The sequence below is a fragment of the Miniopterus schreibersii genome (genome assembly GCF_964146895.1).
Source record: "Miniopterus schreibersii genome assembly, chromosome: 1".
NCBI lineage: Eukaryota > Metazoa > Chordata > Mammalia > Chiroptera > Miniopteridae > Miniopterus > Miniopterus schreibersii.
The window spans coordinates 78,740,460-78,760,986 of record NC_138101.1 but is presented as its reverse complement, the minus strand read 5'-3'; the positions used below and the strand labels follow the sequence as shown (position 1 = coordinate 78,760,986).

The window sequence follows — 20,527 nt, the reverse complement described above, 5'->3', positions numbered from 1 at the left end:
ACTTTTTTACTTACCTGTGAAAACTTTTTTCTCTTACAGGTTTTATGCTTTTATTTTTTATGCTTAATTCTTTAATTATCTAGAATTACTTTTTGTTGCAAGAAGGATATAGAGACTCAGCTTTGCTTGTAGTGTACATAACTAGCCATGTGGCTTAACAGCCTCTTGTGATTTGAGATGCCATCTTTGTCATGTAATAAAATCCCGAAAATGTCTATCTTAGCATTTTATTATGTTCCATCGACCTCGGCTTTTCCAATTACAAACAATTTTAATATCTATTGGGGCTAATTTTCCCTCATTACTTTGTGTTATTTTGTCAAGTTAACAAAAAAAGAACCACTAGTATTGTCATTAAGATTACATTGAATTTAAAGATTAATGAGAGAAAATGAATATTTAAACAACAGGATTTTTCTAAATATAAGCTTTTATTTTTCAGTTGTTCAAGTTTAATGTTAATCAGTGAAATTTGTTTTCTCACATGACTGTTATACATTTCTTGCCACCCGCCCAAACCCCTCCTCCCGTAGGTGATTTTACACTCCTCATTGCTCTGCTAAGGTGAGCTCTCCATTTTTTCTAACTGGTTAGGAAAACTTTTGGTATATTAACAAAATATTTTTATTTTTATTGTGGTAAAATACACATAACATAAAATTTACCATCTTAACCATTTTTAAGTGTACACTTAAGTGGTATGAAACACATTCATAATGTTGTACAATCATCACCACTATCTTGTAAATCTGAAACTGTACCTATTAACCAAGACCTCCCCATTCCCCTCCGAGCCCCTGGAAACCGCCAGTCTACTTTCCATCTATGATTTGGACGACTCTAAGTAGCTCATATAAGTGGAATAATACAGTATTTGTCTCTTGTAGATTGGCTTATTTCACTGAGCATAATGCCCTCATGGTTCATCCATGTTGTAGCCTGTGTCAGAATTTTCTTCCTTTTTAAGCCTGAATAGTTTCCCATTGTGTGCATAAACCACATTTTGCTTATCCATTCAAGATGGACACTTGAGTTGCTTTCGCATTTGAGCTGTTGTTAAAAATGCTGCAATGAACATGGGTGTCCAAATATCTCTTCAAGACCTAGCTTTTAATTCTTTTGGGTATATACCCAGAAATAGATTTACTGGGTTATATTGTATTTCTACTTTTAATTTTTTGAAGAATTACCACACTATTTTCCATAGCAGCTGCACCCTTTTACATTTCTACCAACAATGCCCAAGGGTTTAAATTTCTCCACATTCTTGCCAATATTTCTTTCCCTTCAGTAGCCATCTTGATTGGTGTGAGTTGGTATGTTATTGTAGTTTTGATTTACATTTTCCTAATGATCAGTCAGTTGAGCATCTTTTCATGTGCTTATTGGTCATCTGTATATTTTCTTTGGAGAAATATTTGTTCAAGTCTTTGCCCATTTTTGAACTGGGTTGTTTTTTTTCTTGTTGAGTTTTAGGAGTTCTCCCTATACTATGGATATTAATTCCCTTATCAAATATATGATTTGCAAATACTTTCTCTCATTCTATGGCTTGCCTTTTTACTCTGTTGATACTGTTTTTTTGATTCACAAAGTGTTTTAATGTTTATGAAGTCCAGTTTGTTTTTCCCTTTGTTGCCTGTGTCTTTGGTGTCATACCCAAGAAATCATTGCCAAATCCAATGACATAAAGCTTTGTTCTATGTTGTCTTCTAAGGGTTTTATTTTATAGTTTTAGGGGTTACATTTAGGTCTTTAATCCATTTTGAGTTAATTTTTTTTCATGGTATTAGGTAAGGATTCAACTTCATTCTTATGCATGTGCATAACCAATTTTCCCAGCAACATGTGTTGAAAAGACTGTCCCTTTTCCATTGAATGGTCTTGCCATCCTTGTCAAAAATCATTTTACCATATAGGTGAAGATATACTTCTGGGTTCTCTGTTCCATTCCATTGGTCTTAAAGTGGATATCTTTATGTTAGTATCACTTTATTTTGACTAGTATAGCTTTGTAGTGAGTGTTGAAATCAGAAAATGTGCGTCCTCAAGCTTTTCAAGATTATTTTAGTCCATATAAATTTTAGGATTTTTTTTTTAGCTCTGCAAAAAATGTTATTGGAGTTTTGATAGAGATTGCATTAAATCTGTAGATTACTTTGGATAGTATTGACATCTTAACAATATTAAGTCTCCCGATTCATGAATGTGGGATGGAATTTAATTTATTTATGTCTTAGCTAGTCTCTTTCAACAGTATTTTATAGTTTTCATTGAACATGTCTTTCACCTCTTTAAGTTCATTCCTAAGTATTTTATTCTGTTTGATGCTATTGCAAATGGAATTGTTTTGTAATTTCCTTTTCAGATTGTGTATTTTTAGTATATAGAAATACAGTTGACTTTTGTGTGTTGACTTTGTGTCCTGCCACTTTGCTGAACTCGTTTATTAGCTCTAACAGATTTTTGTTGTGTGTGGAATCTTTAGAGTTGTCTACACATAAGATCATATCATCTGTGAACAGAGATAATTTTACTTCTTTTTTTCCAATTTGGATGCCTTTTATTTATTTTTCTTGCCTCTGTGCCCTGGCTAAAATTTCTGGTACTGTGTTGATTAGAAGTGGTGAGAATGGGCATCCCTTTCTTATTACTGATCTCAGAGGAAGAGCTTTCAGTCTTTTGCGAATGAATATATTCGTTGTGGGTTTTTCATATATGGCCTTTATTATGTTGAGGTAGTTTCCTTCTCTTCCTAATTTGTTGAGTGTTTTTCATCATGAAAGAGTGTTAAAGTTTGTCAGACACTTTTTCTGCATCAATTGAGGTGATCATGTGTTTTTTCCCCCCTTCATTTTCTTAATGTGGTGTTTTAGATTGATCAATTTTTGTATGTTGAACTATCGTTGCATTCCAGGAATACCTTCCACTTGGTCATGTTGTATAATCCCACTACTATATTGCTCAACTCAGTTTGCTAGTATTTTGTTGTGGAGTTTTGCATCAGTGTTCATAAGGAACATTGTTCTGTAGTTTTCTTGTAGTATCTTTGTTTGGCTTTGTTGTCAGGGTAATGCTGGCTTCACAGAATGTGCCTTATTTATAAATTAAACTTTATCATAGGTATGTATGTATAGGAAAAAACATAGTATATATAGGGTTCAGTATTATCTGCAGTTTCAGGCATCCACTGGGGGTCTTGGAACATATTCCCCATAAATAAGGGGAGACGTCCATATTTTCTTAGAAAGCTGTTCACTTCCAGTTTCTGAATGTATTTGTATAAGACTTTGCAAAAAACTTTTCAAACATACACAAAACTAGAAAAAATGTTAAAGAATCCCTTTCTCGCCCAGCCGGGCGTGGCTCAGCGGTTGAGCGTCGACCTGGGATCCGGGCGATCGGGGTTCGTATTCCCGGTCAGGGCACATGCCCGGGTTGTGGGCTCGATCAATGACTCTCTCATCATTGATGTTTTTGTCTCTCTCTCTCTCCCTCTCCTTTCCTCTCTCTGAAATCAATAAAGATATATTTAACCTTTAAAAGACGGCATTTAAATTCAGTTCTGCAGGCATTTACTTTTTTGCCTCTATCTTATCTATTTTTTGAGTTATTTATGAAAAGTAAAAACATTTATAAAGAAAATGTATTGTTTATTATTAAAGTTATCTTTTAATATATGTTACTGATGTTAAAAAATATAAAAATTACATTTACAATTTAAATTACATTTTGCCGGGAACTAAAGTTCCCTTTCGTCTGATAAAGGTTAGAGAAAAAAAAAGAATCCCTTTCTCTGTTTATTCATCATCCAGCTTATTAAACAGTTTTAAAGTGAAAATAAAGACATCGTAGATCCCAAGTATAACCTATAACCAATCCATATTAGAATTTTTTTCAGTAATACCCAAAGCTGTCTTAGTTATTTTTCTTCACCAGGATTTGACCAAGGACTTCACTTTGTATTTGTTTGATATGTTTCTTAAGTCTCTTCATATGCAACAGCCTCTTCCTCACTTCCCATTCCTACCTTTTAGTTTTCTCCTTTGTCAATAACACTTTGTTGAAGAAATCAGTCCTGTTATCTTGTGGAATGTCCCACATTCTGAAATAGTCCAGTTTTTCTTTCCTATAGACATTTAACTCATTCCTCTAGCCTCTATATTTTCTATAAGATAGAAATTAAATGTAGAGGTTTAATTAGATTCAGGTTAAATAGGAGGTGCATAAAGACTAGTTTTATTAATAATAGTGATACTCAGTTTGAACCCAGGGTAAAAGGTGATAACCAGATCTCTTGTTTTACAAATAAGGCTTTTTTAAAAATTACAAAACTTTCAGCAAGTAATCTATGTCATAATGTTTTGACACTGTATAGTATCCAATTTCCTTTTAATCTTTCCTTTGATGTTTTTACCTTTCATTGATAATTCTTGCCTAAAACAGATATTTCCGTAGCAGCTGTAAAATAGCAATTTTTAAATTTGATTCTTCCTTTTACACTTATCAGCAGACTTTCTTCTGTAACAGAGTTTTCCCTCCTTCATCAACAGGGGCTCTGTGGTTACTTTAAAATGTGTTTCCTACTGAAAAGGCAGAATAAATGCTTAATTGTTTTCCCTTTATCAATTTTCAAAATTAGGAGTTGATGTTCTTGATTCTCGCCAACGGCAACAAATGACCTATTCATTTGCTTTCTCATTGTGAATTAGTGGAATTTGGTTTATTCTAAATGTTTCAATCAGATATGATTATTATTGTTTCATTGTTAAAATTGTTCTACATTTCGCCAGTGGGATCTCCCTTAAACTGATTCCTGTGTCCTTTTGACCCAACATTCTAGTGGTCTTTGAATACTTCCTTGTGCAACAAGATATCTCTGGCTTACCCTAAAAATCCCTTGTTCCTCAGTTTTATTACACAAACAATACACAAATATATCCACATAAGAACTCTAGACAGTCATTGACGTATGCTGAGTGATGTATGAAGGCTTTCCATTACTTCATTGGACTTCTGTTCTTCCCTTCAAAGCAGACTGCTGGCCAGCAGTTTGGGGCATGTTCTAGTCCTTTGCTTTGCTTTTACGTGTAAATTTATATGTAAACACATATATTTACATAAATGAATGTAGCTTTTTTGTAGATGTCTTTTATCAACAAGTGTTCCATTCTATTCCTTATTTGCTGACACTTTATCCTTATGTCACTGTATGTCTTCTTAGTCTTTATTTATTGTGAGTGTATAAAGCTAATCTTTATGTTGCTAATCTGACTTCCAGCCATTTCTGTTCTATGTTATTTTTCTGTTTTATTGATTAACTCTATAATCCCCTTTTTTTGGCCACGATTAATAAACATGTATAAGCAGTTATAAAGTTTTAGCTCTCCACCTCTTCATGTGAATCAACTATGAAGATGTCAGTTTAAATAAAAGTACTTTTGACAAGTGCAATATTAAAATGACTCAGATGGTTTCTTGTATACCCCATTGGCTAGTGATTATTAGACAGAAATAGCCCTTTGTTCTCATCAGCTATCTTCTGTTCAAATGAAACCATTGGCAGAGATTTTGTCACTTAGGGAAGTCATTCTGGTTAGAAAGCCTGTGTTGATCCCTATGACTGCAAATTTGTCCCAAACTTATAGCTTATGACCTATATAGAACAATTGAGAGAAAAATTCTCTTAGAATAATTGAGAGAGCCATTTTAAAGTTTATCTTTTATTTTAGATATCAGAAAAGTATGAAACTGAAGGAACCTTTTTAAGAAAGAAAGTGTTTCGTTGCTTTTAGATCTGGTACTTGTCCTTTTTTTCCTGGAGTAATTTGGGAATTTTATTTTCTTTATCTAGAGAAAAACTTTTCCAGCTTCAGTGTTACATTTTCTCCTTGTATTTTTTGATGGTGTCCAGATTTTTGACTGGAACATGGGAAGAAAACGTTCATTTGTGCTTGGCCCCAGCAGGGCTTTGTGTGAGTTATCACTGGAATTCTTTGTGGCTCACTTCAGATAACTGCTGTTTTCACTTTCTCCCACCCTCCCTCTTTAACCATTCCTTCTCTTTTTCCTCCATGGCTTCCTTTTCTTGGGCTTATCTTTTCAGTGGCCTCTCTGAAGCTGCATTCTTGCCTTCTTTTCATGCTGCACACTGCCTGGGGTGCTTTTCTCATTTCCCTGAGGTGGCTGTCACTTCCAAAACTTCCAGCTTGGAACCTCCACCACCAGGTCTTTGTGCTGGAACTTCTGAGCTCTAGACTCACTTAACTGATACCTTAAGTGGGCATCTTCACCCACCTGCCCCTCAGGTGCTTCAAACTTACTCTCTAAATTCCCACCCCACCTCCGACCTTTTCCCATTTTCCCTCTGCATTGCCTATCAGGATAACATGCTCAGCACTTGCGCATCCTCTTAGTCATCCAAAATCTTCTCCCTGCTACCCTCGTGTACTAGCCTTCCATTTAGCTATAATGCATTTAGTCATCAAGTTCTGTGTTTCTTTTGATTCCTAATATCTCTCTAACACCCCCCTCCTCTCCATCCTCACTACCCGAGCTGCATCGTCTGCACTGGAAGCCCTGGAGCCAGTGTTGCTTGCTTCCTTGCTGAGCCAGAGTGATCTTGTAGAACAGCCAGCCCTTCAGAGGCTTCTGTGCTTATGGGAGAAAATCCAAACTCCTTAGTTTGACATATAAGACTCCCTTGCGGGCGTGGCTCAGCGGTTGAGCGTCCACCTAGGATCCAGGCGATCGGGTTCAATTCCTAGTCAGGGCACGTGCCCAGGTTGCGGGTTCGATCCCCAGTCGGGGTCGTGCAGGAGGCAGCTAGTTGATCAATGACTGTCTCATCATTGATGTTTCTATCCCTCTCTCTCTCTCTCCCCCCCCCTCCTTTCCTCTTTCTGAAATCAATAAAGATATATTTAAAAAAAAAAAAAGACTTCCTTGGCCTGCTTGTTTTCCTATATCCATCCATCCCACTTCCTGGCCACTTTTAAAGAGTAATAGTAACAGCCCACTTTTGAGTCTCATAATGACTCCTTGCAAAATACTTTCTTTACATGCACATATCAGTTATTTTTTCAACAGCCCTTTGGAATAACGTATTTGACAGTGTAAGTTTGCTTGATTTTTAATATCTTCAAGGATAATTTTTCATGCACTGCATTGTGTAGGTTTTTAAAATTAGTATTTTGTTTGCTAAAGTTACAAATCTGGAAACCTAGTTCTTTAAGTTTGTTAATTCATTGTACAAAAATTTTCTTCATATGTTCCAAAGTTTTTGACTACCATTATAAAAAAAATACAAAGGACAAAATGCATTACTGAAGTTTTTTGAGGTGATGGATTTGTTTTGTATCTTGATTGCATACACACACACACACAAACAAGTCAATTTTATTGTTAGTTTTTAAAAAAAGAAACCTCTGTCCCACTTTTTGAGAGTTTGAGTATGTTTTCACTTTTGTTTATATATTGGAAACCAGTGCTAATCACATATGTTCAAAAATTTTTAAGTATATGTGTATGAATTGAAATGCTAGGAAACAAAATGCAGATTTTAAAAATAAAACTTTTTCACAAAAATCTACTGAATTTATGTGGTATTAACCAGGTTTATAATGATAACTGTGTTTAAATAATTGTCTTTTTTTCTGTTTCCCTTATATTTCAAGTTTAATCTGATGGATGGTTGGGGGAAAGTTCAGCCTATGACCCGAACTACAGCCTAACTACAGTAATTTTTTTCCAATTTTTAAAAATAAAAATAATTATTTTTAATAATTTAGAAAGCAAACTGTACTCTTTTGATCACCTTGTTGAAGGCTATAATAGTGTTTGAATTGAATATTCTTTTGGCTGATGGTACAGTAAACAGAATTAAAACCATTTGGTTTTTCAGATATAAATTTGAAATCAGTAATTTTGTGACAGTGAATTAAAATTCAATTGGACTTAATATTTGATCTGGCAGGGAATGAGATGACTCTACCAGAATAATTTTCCTGACAGTGGCCTTCACCATTTCTTACTGAATACTGTTAGAATAGTCAGGATACATATATTCTATTGTTGAAATTTAAAAGTAAAATGTTGCTCACAAGAAAGAGCACTTAGAGCACTTTCCTGTAATTATATACCTCTTGTTGGGTGCAAAAAGCTGTTAATGCCTTCTGAAGCAGTTAATCTGCAAGGCTTGTAGTTGAGCATGGTTTCCACTGGGTGGTGACAGAGACCTGAGTAAGATCAAAGGTGGACCAGCCTAGAAGGACTTCTTTTTCCCTTATAATTTTAAGGAGGGCTAGAGTATTCTTTTTGTTGGCTTAAAAAAAAACCTATTAAATATTTTTGCCTTTATTCTGAAATATATCAAGTTATATCTCCCTTTTTTGAGTGGAATATCGTAATTGTTGGCACTGGCATAAAAATACCCACCACTTGTATGATAACAACAGTGAAAAATATCATTAATGTGGTGTTTTCACAAAAGCATCCCCTATTATATCTAATGGGAATTGTGATGCTTTCCTACCCTTTAAGGAGTAGAGCAGTACTTCTTCATTTAAACTCCTGTGGTTTCGAGGGAAGAATAAAACTTTAGCTTTACTCTGGAGCTATAGTGGGAACTCTAGAATTAAAGTATGGATAATAAATATGAATACTTATTGCCTATTTTTAACCATATGTTTTGACATCAATTAAGCTTCAATCTTTTAGTTACACTCAGTTACTTAGGGATGAAAGGAGATAGTTAAACAAAGGCCAAGTGTAGCTCTGTGTGTGTGTGTGTGTGTGTGTGCGCGCGCGCGTGCGCGCGCTCGTGCGTGCTCGGGTGCACATGTTCGTTTGAGTAAGTTAAGACGGATCTAAGAAGAGACTATACAGTAATGTTTAATACTTATTTGGATCTACTTTTGTGGAAAAAAGGCGGAGAATATTCATTAGCATACAAAGATATTGCTGGTGATTGCATTTGTTCTCACAGTATCTACACTGTATATCTTCAGCTCAGTAAAGTTGACTAATTAATCTTAAAAAAAGAATCACCTTTATAGATTTTCTTCCTAATTTCATGCTTGCAAAGATCAGATTGCCCAGGCACAGAGTCCTTGAGCTGGTACTGCTGTTGGAGTTGAAAGGCCTCTGCCCTGCCTGGTATAACACGAGCGTGTCCCCACTCAGACGCGGGAGTTACAACCTGCTTTCGGAAGGCACACGCTTGCTCATAGGTTCCCTGTGGCTGTCTCCATTTTCTGCCTTCCCAATGCCCATTGCCTTCTGCTCTCCTTCCTTCTCCTTCTGGTCCTCTCCAGTGTTCACCTACCGTGATTGCCCCTCCTCTCTTCTCTTCTCCTCTTTTCCTCTCTGGTTACTTTCCACCGCTTCTCACTCTTTCTCCTCAATTTAAGAGACACAGCCCTCCACAGACGAAGTTGTCCTGAGGGGCCCTCAGGACCTTCACTGAAGTGCCAGTAAAGTATGTAGAGTTTTACACTGTTCAGAGGTGTTGGGTCAGTTATGGGAGTAACTTGTACATGGCATAACACACCACTGTTATCAGCCCACGGATATCTATGGAAGATAGATGTTGATACAGGACCATGAGCCATGGATTAGTTCCACTTGTTAGTCTTTAGCATGCTCTCTAGTCACCAATCACTACAGAAAGTAGATGTGGCCCGACACTGTTTTACATTAAGCAAATTCCAGCACTGCGGTCTGGCCCTGGACCTGTGCATATCCTCACCCTATCATGCAAGGCCTCCTGGCCTAACTGGCATTACTGTCTTTATAATGGGAAGGAGCTGGATTTTGTAAGCACTTACATTTTAGGAGGCTCTTTCTTACATTGCTGTCTACTGCCTCTTTCAAATTGCTTTACCTTCTTCCATGCTTACTGAAAATCTTTATGGGGGCAAAGGACCATTCTCTGTAAATGTCTTTGTACGTCTGAGGTATTCACCACATACCTCTTACAGGGTCCTAGTTTCTAATGAGAGATTGCCGTTTAGGAATTAATTAGATACAGTGTCATTTTGTTTGCACTGGATTTTTTTTCTCTGAATCCTTCTATATCTAGTTTCTTAGCTTTGCAGATCTTGGGTATTTGTAACCATTCTGTTTCTGTAGTGTGTATATGGAACAGTGTGTCATTACTCTAATTCGTATTTATTATACATCAATGAATGGGCATTTTGTAACACCTTACACATAATTCTGCTATTCCTTTAGATATTGTAGGAAAGAGTACAAAAGAAGTCACTCTAAGTAGGTTTTTGTCTACTAGGGGGAAGGGAAATGTGTTGCATGAAAGAACTTTAAGATGCTGCCTTTTGGATATTTTAGAACAGTGACAGAATTTTTTCCCCCAGTGTGGATTTTGGCCTCTTGCCTATTCAGTAAGTGGAACGTGTTAAATTTTTCTTATTATTCTAATATGATGTGTATATGCATAGAATATTAATGTCTCTTCCTTAGAGAAATTTCTCTATTGACTTGAATATAAAGTAGTGTTAAGTGTAAGGTGAATACTCTTCTTACCGTTTATGATGAAAAATTAAATCTCCCACGTAGGTATGATACGTACCTTTCCATTTTGTTTCATGCGTGAAATTATCACCTCAGTTCTCTCCATTACTTCCATCTCAATTCTTCTATTGCTTTTCCTGAAAAATCCATGCCCCATCCTACATTTTACTGTGTCCAGTTAGTTTTTACTGATGTGTGCCCTTTATATATCCAAAGGATTTCAGAAGGAAAAACCTGTGGACACTAGAATAAGAACAGTATGTGAAGTGGCATTATTTCCCCAAAGATGTTCAGTTTCCCCCTAAGTCCTCTTTCCGCCCCACTTTCTTCCTTCCACTCCCACTTTAAAGTGTTTTTTAAAAATCTCTTCCCTTTCATTGGTTCCTTCTTATACCCTATTCTACTCTGCTTCGGTTAGTCCAGACCTAGACTTGCTTAAATTCTGGGTACCACGTTTACAAGGATGCCCTTTTATCTTCATCAGTGTCACTAAGCAGCTATGGCTGACGTCTGTGGAAAATGCTATGGAAGCCAACCCCAAACTGATTGTTCCTAGCAATAAGTTGGTGACTCCAAGACATAGAAACCAGCACACAGGAATCTGCAAAGTAATGGAATGCTAGTTACCCCTGTGGACCTGGTACTGCTTGTGTCTACCTTCCACATTTGTTCTGTTCAATTGTCTTTTTGCTGTGGTATGTAAAGTGAATTTTAATTACTATAGTTGTAGGCATTGAAAATATACTAGGACCATAAAAGTAGATGATTGTAAATAATGAAATATGCAACTTTTTACTAACAGAAAAATCTGTAAATTGTCTGCTTAATAAAGCAAGTCAGCTTTTAGATCTAGGATGTAGACCTAAGGGTAGTGACTTAGTCAGTTCAGGGTGCTATAACTAAAATGCCACAGAATGGGTGACTTAAACAATGGAAATTTATTTTCTCACAATTCTAGAGGCTTGGAAGTCCAAGATCAAAGTGTTGGCAGGATTAGATTCTTCTCTTCTTGGCTTTAGATGGCCATCTTCACATGGTTGTCTCTGTTTCTTTCTGTGTCCTAATGGCCTCTTCTTATAAGGACATCAGTCATATTGGATTAGAGGCACACTCCAAAGCCTTATTACCTCAGTCAAGGCCTTACTTCCAAATGTAGTCACATTTTGAGTTACCAGGGACTAGGGCTTCAACATGTGAATTCTGAGGGGACAGAATTCAGCCATAACAATGAGGTGGTTTTTAAGCAGAGACCCTGCTGAAGAGAAAAAACACGAATTTGTTGTCCAGTGGATCATCTCCAACTCCATCATCAAGTCCACTCCATGGGACCCAGACTCTGCAGCTCTTTACTGAGGGCCCCTCTGTGCCAGGCGCTGTCCAGGACTCCACACATATTAATCAAGGAACAGTCTTCCTTCCCTCTTAGGTGTCACTTCTCTGTGATGTACTTGGGAAGGTTTGACGGCAGAAAGAGATGGGCTATCCCCATGTGGTCCAGAGCTCCCTCTCTGACCACTTCTCTTCCAACTGGTGTTTCTCCTGCTCTGCCGGAGGCCTCTCTTCATTCCACTATTGACCACAACTCAGAGGACCCGGAGGACTGAGGTCCCTGTGGTGCAACATGGCTACTTTTTTAGAAGCCTTTGCAGAGGGGGAGGTAAAAACTGGGCAGCTCACACTTCTCTTTGTGGCCCCATCTGTACTCCACCCTGGAGGGGGGGGGTAGTATGCTAATTCCATCCTGAGGTCTCTACCCTTGTGACCTAATTACCTCCCAAGCTCCACCTCCAAATACCATTATAATGGGGTTACATTGGGGAGTTTCAACATATGAATTTGGGGTGGGAGTGGACCACAGACATTCAGTCTACAGTAGGTAGCTAACCTTTGAAAAATACCAGTTTCAAGTGGATTTGGTTTCATAAGTTGTAAATTGATATAGATTGAAAAACAGGCTCTGAGTAGCCACAGTGTGCGCTAAGAGAAACATTCAGGGCTTTCACTGACAGATTGATGTTCTAGGGAGACACGTGCAAGTGGCAACAGCAGTTCCTTTTTTTTTTTTTAATACTGCTATGGAGAAAATTTTAAATATTTAAAATTATTTCCTATGAACGAGGTTCTCTCTGCAGGCTGCTGAAAGCCACTGAGTGCTGGAGAAGTGGGGCAGCTTAAAGGGCTCAGCATGAAGATCACTACAGCTAATCCAATTTTGTCCCTGGAACAGCACATCTGCAGGCATGAATTAACCACTCTCTGGTTGCCACTGTTTTACTTTTCTTTTTAATGGTTATGTTTTTTATTAGATTCCTACTCACCAACCTGAAAAGAGAGTTTTGACAATTGGCTGATATTATTATCTGATAGAATATCAACCAGCCATTGAATTAGTCATTCAAATAACTAAGTTGTGTGTCTTTAGAAAATAGTCTGAGTGGGGACTAAATGAAAATTCATAAATTCAGTTTTTCTGTTACATAGGTCTTTATATCTTCTTGATGATTTGTGTTTGTTGGGGTCAGTTGCCTACAGGGAGGAAGGAATTAATATATTTATCTGGAACTAAATGGATCACTATTTGTAGAGCTGATAAAAACTTTTTGGGGACACTAGATAGATTTTCTGTGTGTGTTTTTTTAAATATGCTTTTATTGATTTCAGAGAGAGGAAGGGAGAGGGGAAGAGAGAGAGATACATCAATGATGAGAGAGAGTCATTGATTGGCTGCCTCCTATACATCCCCTGCTGGGGATCGAGCCCGAAACCTGGGCATGTGTCCTGACTGGGAATCCAATCTCGATCTTCTGGATCGTAGGTCAATGCTCAACTGCTGAGCCACGCCGGCCGGGCAGATATTCATTTTTATTGCTAGTTTTTAACCAGCTGGGTTGAATAACTACTTGTGAAAGTTCTTGATGTGGGCAGTCTTTGAGTCACCTCTCTTGCCTAATTCCAGGTATTTCCTATGAGACTAGTCAGAACTGAACTGGAATACTTCAGATTATTTTACATGCAGCGTTCATGAACAAAGAAAACTTTTTTCATGACAAGCATTTTAAAATTAAGACTATCACTTGAAATAATTTGTCTACATACCATAAAATGTCTTTATTATGAAAAGACACAGAAAATTGGCTATGCTGACCATTACTGAATAGCACCTGTCTGTTCTGTCTTTAAACCAGGAGCCGTGCCTTACCCTGCTCATCACTCACAGGTCACACCTGATGCAGGAGCAAATGTCTCTGCTCATATCCTAGAACAGCTTCTTCTCACTGCCTCCCCACACTGTAGTGTAGGTGTAAAGAGTGAAGGCTCTGGAATCAGCTCTGGGCTTGAATTCTCCACCTGCCCCTGGCTGGCTGTGAGCCCTTGGTCAAGTTCACTGCTGCCTCAGTTTTCTCATCTATACAATGAGAATAATAATGGTGAGCTATATGTTATAAGCCTGTTGCTGACACTGTATGTATAGCTTTTGAGCAGTGTTGACATATAAAGGCTCAGTGAGTATTAGCTAGTACTATTATTATTATCTTCATTAATTATTATACAGTCTTTAAGTCCAACCCACCATTCAAAGTGAACTTTATAAGATAGACATCAGATCATGGTGCTGTCGTGCTGAAAAGCCTTCAGTAATTTGTAGCTAACTCAGAAAAAAGTAAATGAATCCAGAGTTCTTACTGTGTCTTCAAGGCCCTATGTGATGTGACTCCTCTGGTCCTCTGACCTTGTCCACCATTGTCCACCTTTCTCCCACGCTAGGCACAGAGCACCTTTGTTCCCGCTGGGACGCTTCCCTGTATGTCCTGCCCCACCCCAAATTACTGTCCTTACAGCCCTGTACAACTAGCATAGCAGCTCCATAGGGCAGGGCTTCACCCCATTTCGTCCGTGCATTGCCAGCACCCAGAGCAGTGCCTCATCTGTAGTAGTTGCTCGATGGGTATGTATTTGTGGAATGGGTGAATGACTAAAACAAACTGTTTCCAATTCTAATGTTTTGTGTGTTTTGAAAGGTATAAAATAAAGAGCTTGCACAAATATTGTCAAAAGTAAAGTTAAATTTGGTTAAAACCATCAAAGAGTTTCTCTGGAGTTTAATGAACGTGGCGTAGTGGAAGAAAACAGTGGCTGAGAGTGAAAATGCTGGGTTCTGGTTCTCATTCTGTTTCTGCTACTGAAGATCACTTGGCTTCTCTGAGACTATGCTTTCCTGTCTATCAAATGCAGGCAAGACTACAAAGCTCTGGAACCCCAGGGGTCTGAGAAGCTGCCCAGCTGAGGGAAATGGAAAAAGGGGTGATGGGAGGCACTCTGAGCCCCTCCATTTTAACTAGAGCACCTGTGTTTATATTTTCTTTACATACTGTGGTTTCATATGAAATTTGGTTTGGAAAAAAAAGTGGTTCTAAAGTGTTTAAAAACCACCAAATTAGAAGAGCACAAAGGTTATTTTTAGCTTATTGATTCTGGTAACTTAACTGTTTAAAGGATATTGTTTCTTCATCATTCTCTGCTTCCTCCCCTCCCAAAGGAAAACTCACTGAATATTTTTTCAGATGTCTTGAAGAAAATTATGGTATGTGGGTAAAAAACAAAAATATCCTCATCAAGAAATGAGTTACATGAAAACAAAGACCAGATCTACCTACTCACTACTAATGTCCTCATGCTTAGCACAGTCCTGAGGCAGAGCTTACTCAAAAACTCTTTGTTGGATGGATGACAGGTGGATATTTGAAGTGAGCAGCAACTTATTTTTAAACGAGAATATATTATTTTGTAATAACTGGTGAAAAACATATGTTAAATCATGAAATTTTTACAAGTGAAATCTTGTTTTTTCAAGATATTTATTGGATATTCATAATAGATCATCTTTAAACACTGTTTGCTAAATGGCAAACTTATTGCACCTTTTTTTAATTCCTTATTTTCTGATGTTAGTTATTTAAAACATAAAACTCTCGATCCAAGATGGCAGCAGAGTAGGTGGAAGCTACATTCATCTTCTTCCAGGACCAAACTGTAATTAAAACTAAAATATAGAACAGCCATCCTGAATAACCAACTGAAGACTGGCTGAAGAGAAGTTTTATAACCAAGGAGTTACAGAAGAGGCCACAGCAAGACTGAGATATGCACAGAACTAATGAAGAAATAAAACTCCTAAGATAGTGGCAGGAAGGAATTGACAAGGAGCTTGGTACACTCCAAGCAAAGGCTACCAAAAAAGCCTTATGAAGTTGCAGGTGACTTTGAGAAGTTCCTACAGAAAGTGTGATCTGGAGCTCAAGCTGAGAGAGAATTGCTGGCATCACTGTCATCACCACCACCATAGAAGACTGCAGCTTTGAGGAAGAAGAGCGCTGAGAGGAACCAAAGAGACACGGTGTTTAAGAATATTGCTTACAAAAATAATAAAATAATATATAAAACCTAAAAGTATTCAACATGAGTTCCTTTCTTTTTTCTTTTTCTTTTTTTTTTTTTTTTTTGCTTTAGAATATTAGCTTTAAAGTAGAGTGTGCTATTTATTTTTATCATGCTGTTGTAGTGTGAAAGGTACTTACTAATTATAATAAGCTATTTGGGGATAACTTTAGATCACAGTTGGCTTTTAAATTTGGCAGATCTGCTTGAAGTCGATAAGAAAAATCTTACTGAGATTTCAATACCGTTTAGTTGAGGAAAACTAAAGTGAAGGTGTAACGGTAAGACATCTGCAGGATTGTCTTAGGAACAGAAAGGAGACTATTAGCCTTGCATTCTTGGAAAAGCATGTATTCTCATGTCTTGACAAAACATAAGAATCATATGTTACACAATTTTGTGAACCTTACTCATAAGGTTATAAAATATTCCCGCCTGTACATTGCCTAATAAGATTCAGAATTTTGGTATGTTTTACTATCAGTCTCTCTAAAAATGCTCCTCTTAAACCACTCTGGTTCTGTGTGTATGTGTATGAATGCACATATGGAAAGTATACATTTATTCATAGTGCGAGTCTTATATTTGATAATAGTTACTTATGAATTTATCTTTTACTTTAGGTAAAGAGGATGAATTTCCGAAGAAACCTTTGGGACAGCTTCCACCTGAACCTCAGTCTGCTGGCATTAGTCACCTGAGCAATGGACAAAGTGTTGGCAGGTCAAGTCCCCATAAGAACAGAAGAGAGAGTGGCTCATCGCCTCACAAAAAAACAGAGCATTCCCCTCACCATCAAAATAGACCTGGTACACCAGAAGGAGTGAGGCAGCCACGACAGAAATCAGAGGAGGAGGACAGTAAAAAGCTTAAAGATGAGGCAGATTTTCAAAGAAAAATTTCATCAGGTCCCCAAGACAATGCCAGGCAATACGACCATGCAGCTGCTAACCAAAATAGCAATGCTATTTCAAATATCAAGAAGGAATTTATGCCCAAATGGAATAAACCATCAGATGTTTCAGCTATTGAAAGAACTGCCAAATATGCCATTGAAGGCAGAAGTCGGTTTGCGCACCCCACGCTTACTGTCACCATCCCAAGTTCTGCTGATCCTCGGATGTCAAATGCAAGGCAGAAGATGAAGGTCTGGGATGCCGATGACGGGAAACGGGGCTCGAACGCATCGCAGTATGATAATGTACCTGAAAATGAAAATGGCATGTCTGTTGAAGAGGCACTAGAAAGGGCTTACTCTCAGAGTCCAAGGAATATTGTTTACTCCCACGGTCCACGAAAGCATGCTGAGCCAAGTTCCAGTCCTTCAAAAGTATCAAACAAGTTTACCTTTAAAGTACAGCCTCCAAGTTATGTAAAATATCCAGCTCAGTTAGATGGGGAAGATTGCGGGACGGTGCACCCCCCATCTTACAGCAATCCCCCTATTTACCATGGAAATTCTCCAAAGCACATCTCTAACAGCAGCTTTGTGTCTCCACAGTTTAGCCATGGGGCTCCAATGAATCCTTCCAGGAGACCTTATGGTTCCAGTCTTTCCATCGATGTTTCTCCAGAGAAACCTCACAGCCGCCCAACTCCTCTTGTCCTACCATCTAGTCGAATAGAAGTTCTTCCCATTGATATTGGTGCTGGGGGATATTTGGGCAATTCAGGGTCACCAAAGAATGGAAGATTCATCATTCCTCCAGTGGATTATTTGCCAGATAACAGAAAATTGTCAGAAGTCAGTTATACATATAGACCTGAGATGCCTGAACAGTCGTGGACTCGAGATGCTAACCGTAGCCACTTAAGCAATTTAACAAAATATTCCGCCTTTCAACATGTACCCTATCAGGACCATAGCCTCCCCCCAGTTTCCGTGGATAGTCCAGTGCGGTATAGAACTTCCCCAGCTGTAGAAGGTGCCAGTTCCTCTGGGTATCAGTATTCAGGGCCCTCGGGTCCAGTGTATCACCACAGAAACCGGGATGGACTTTCTGTTCAAGAATCGGTATTGCTGTGAGAATTCACCTCTACCTGCTGAAGACAAGAGGATAGAAGCTGCCTGGAACCTACATTGCTATGTTTATAATTGCCAAAGCAGTATTTTACACCATTGTAACAACTCGCACAATTCTTATGTATGTTAGTAATAAGAATAGGTGGGAGTGTTTTCATCCCCACTTAGATGCTGCTTAAGATGAGCATTTTAAATTGCATCATCACTGAACCTATTAACTTACCGTGGAAACGTAGCAATAGCATTTAGGGATGCACACAAAATAAGTATTCATTATTCAGTTCCATTTATAGTTTTCTCAAAACCTGAACATTTTTACCCTATTAGCCTATTTTATTTTGAGTAATGTTACAAAGCACTGAAAATTTGTCCGTGTAGAGTAGATATTTTTAAGGCTCTATGTAGTGTATGTGTCTTTTAATAGATATAGGCATATCTACGTACACACTTGAACACAGAACTAATGAAACATTAAAAAAACTGCTTTTAATCTAGATCCATGGAATAATTTATTCTCCTTTTCTTTAACTGGTCTTTTAGACAAGTTTTTCTTCCCTCATATTTTTAACCCAGATCATAAACTGACTTAAGGATATGCCTTGAGTTGATTAACTCAGATCTCATGGAATACTCATTTTTCTCATTCACTTGCTGCCATTTTCTTTCTGTCTGAAAATGAAAGACATGGGAGAGGAAGGCTAACCACTTAATGGTGCTTAAAAATTGTGGCAGCGAAAGTAAGTGTATGGCCAGAGGTGCCGGCTCAGCGTGTCCGTGGGCACTGAGATGATGTTCGTGCCTCTGTGCCCTTGCTCTGGTCTGCCTTCCGAAGCTCAGAGCAGAATGTTCCTGCCGGGTGCGCAGGAAACGCTGTGCACAGGCAGCCGCTCTCCTGTGATGCCAGCAGAGGTGTTAAGGTCCCGTTGGGTGGCAGAACACACTTCTTGGAAATTCCTTTGAAAGCAGGATTAACAATATGGTTACTTCTTACTGCTGCCCCTGACTTCCTGCAGGGCCTCACTACGAAGGGCTGGGGGGTCATTTACGTGATCTTTTTCCTGGCACTCTTCTCTTTAAAGAATGTAGTCAATGGATGTGGCTGCCGCATAGGCCATTTAATTATCAGCGTGTAAAATTGTAAAAAATGACCTGAATTATGGCCTTTTAAATAGCGTGACTTTCATAATTTCAAAGATCATTTTTTCAGGGACAAAAATTTGGGTCCATGTTAAAAAAAATTAGCAATGTCTTTAAAAATATTCTATTTACACTACAGTTACCAAAACACAAAGTTCGGAGCATGCCAAGAAAGTATGACTTTGTGTTTAATTGGAGAGCTTGTTTTCAGCATTACTTGGCTCACATTTGAACAGTAGAGTAGAAAACCTAACGTTGAGGGCTCTTGTTACAAGTTGTGGCTTTAAGCTTTCAAGGTACAGAAGTATGTCTTTTAAACTGAAAGTAACATTTGTTTAGCTAGTGAATGTGACAATTTTTTTTATGTATATGAGTCTAATGTAATTTTAATCACCTTGGTAGTGATGTTATTAAATGGCAAAACAAATTCAGTGTATTAGCAGGTAAGCACTATACCGAAGCTCAGACGAAATCCTGACATCACTGGGCTCTTGATTCAGATCATGTGAAGCTTAGATATATATGTACATAAAAATATAGCTGGGGATATTCTAATTTTTAAACCATGATTCTGTGACTTGTAATAAATCAAGCTGTACAATTTAGTTCATGATAGCAGCGCCTGAGCTGCTTCAAAATATATATATCAACAGTGGCAAATACTGTAGATTTATATATATATATATGTATGCAAAATATGTATACACACACACTATTTTCTTATGTCATCTTTGACATTTTTTTATCTGTATACTTTTTTTGATGTGATTGTTTTTAACATGCTAAAAGTAATACATATATTTTGTTTTGTGTCTTTTATGTGCTTTTTTCATAAGGCAGAAGTGCTGCATCCCTGACCCTTCTAAAGCTAATTTTCTTCTAATGAAGTGGATACTGCCAGTGTTTGCCCACGTGACTTTACGTACATCAAGTTCTGTTATATGCTTTATTAATTCCCAGTAGTATGTGTTTAGAACTACAGCACCTTTCCTTTATTTTATATAACCTGCCATTATTAATAGCAATAAGATATTATTTCTAGTCTTCCCCATTATAACGTGTAGCTCTCTATGTCAGTTTTTCAAGTAGGAAAATTTAATTTGAAGTTATTTTGCCACCATACAATTTCACGCTTTCAAATTTATCTTTTAATAAAGATAAATAATGAAATAATGGTAAAAGATGAAATAATATTGGTAAAGTGGGTTAAAATATATTTATGAAAAACATTTGGTAAGAATTTTTATGATGTGGAGACTGACTTTACTCTGTAACTGCATGTACTTGGTGTAAATATTTTGTTACAGTCTTCATAGAAGTTTTGCCTAAAACACTAAGCACTTTGGTATAGTTTTTATTTTCATAATACTTAGTTTGAAAAGTTAAAGAAACTAGGCCCAG

General features: G+C 37.5%; 1 protein-coding gene across 3 annotated transcripts in view; it reads left to right on the top strand.

Annotated features, from left to right (window-relative positions):
• The window catches only part of USP6NL (USP6 N-terminal like), a gene marked incomplete at its 5' end in the record, with an annotated part of 167,218 nt that extends 147,280 nt beyond the window's left edge, over positions 1-19,938 (top strand). For 2 of the 3 annotated variants that reach the window (XM_081135906.1, XM_081135905.1), the window contains one exon: positions 16,590-19,938. In XM_081135906.1, the coding sequence (XP_080992032.1) occupies positions 16,590-17,992 (1,403 nt within the window). In that variant the 3' untranslated portion in view covers positions 17,993-19,938. The remainder of the gene's footprint in view (positions 1-16,589) is intronic. The other variant, XM_081135907.1, reaches the window with a different exon arrangement.
• Positions 19,939-20,527: the final 589 nt, after the last annotated feature.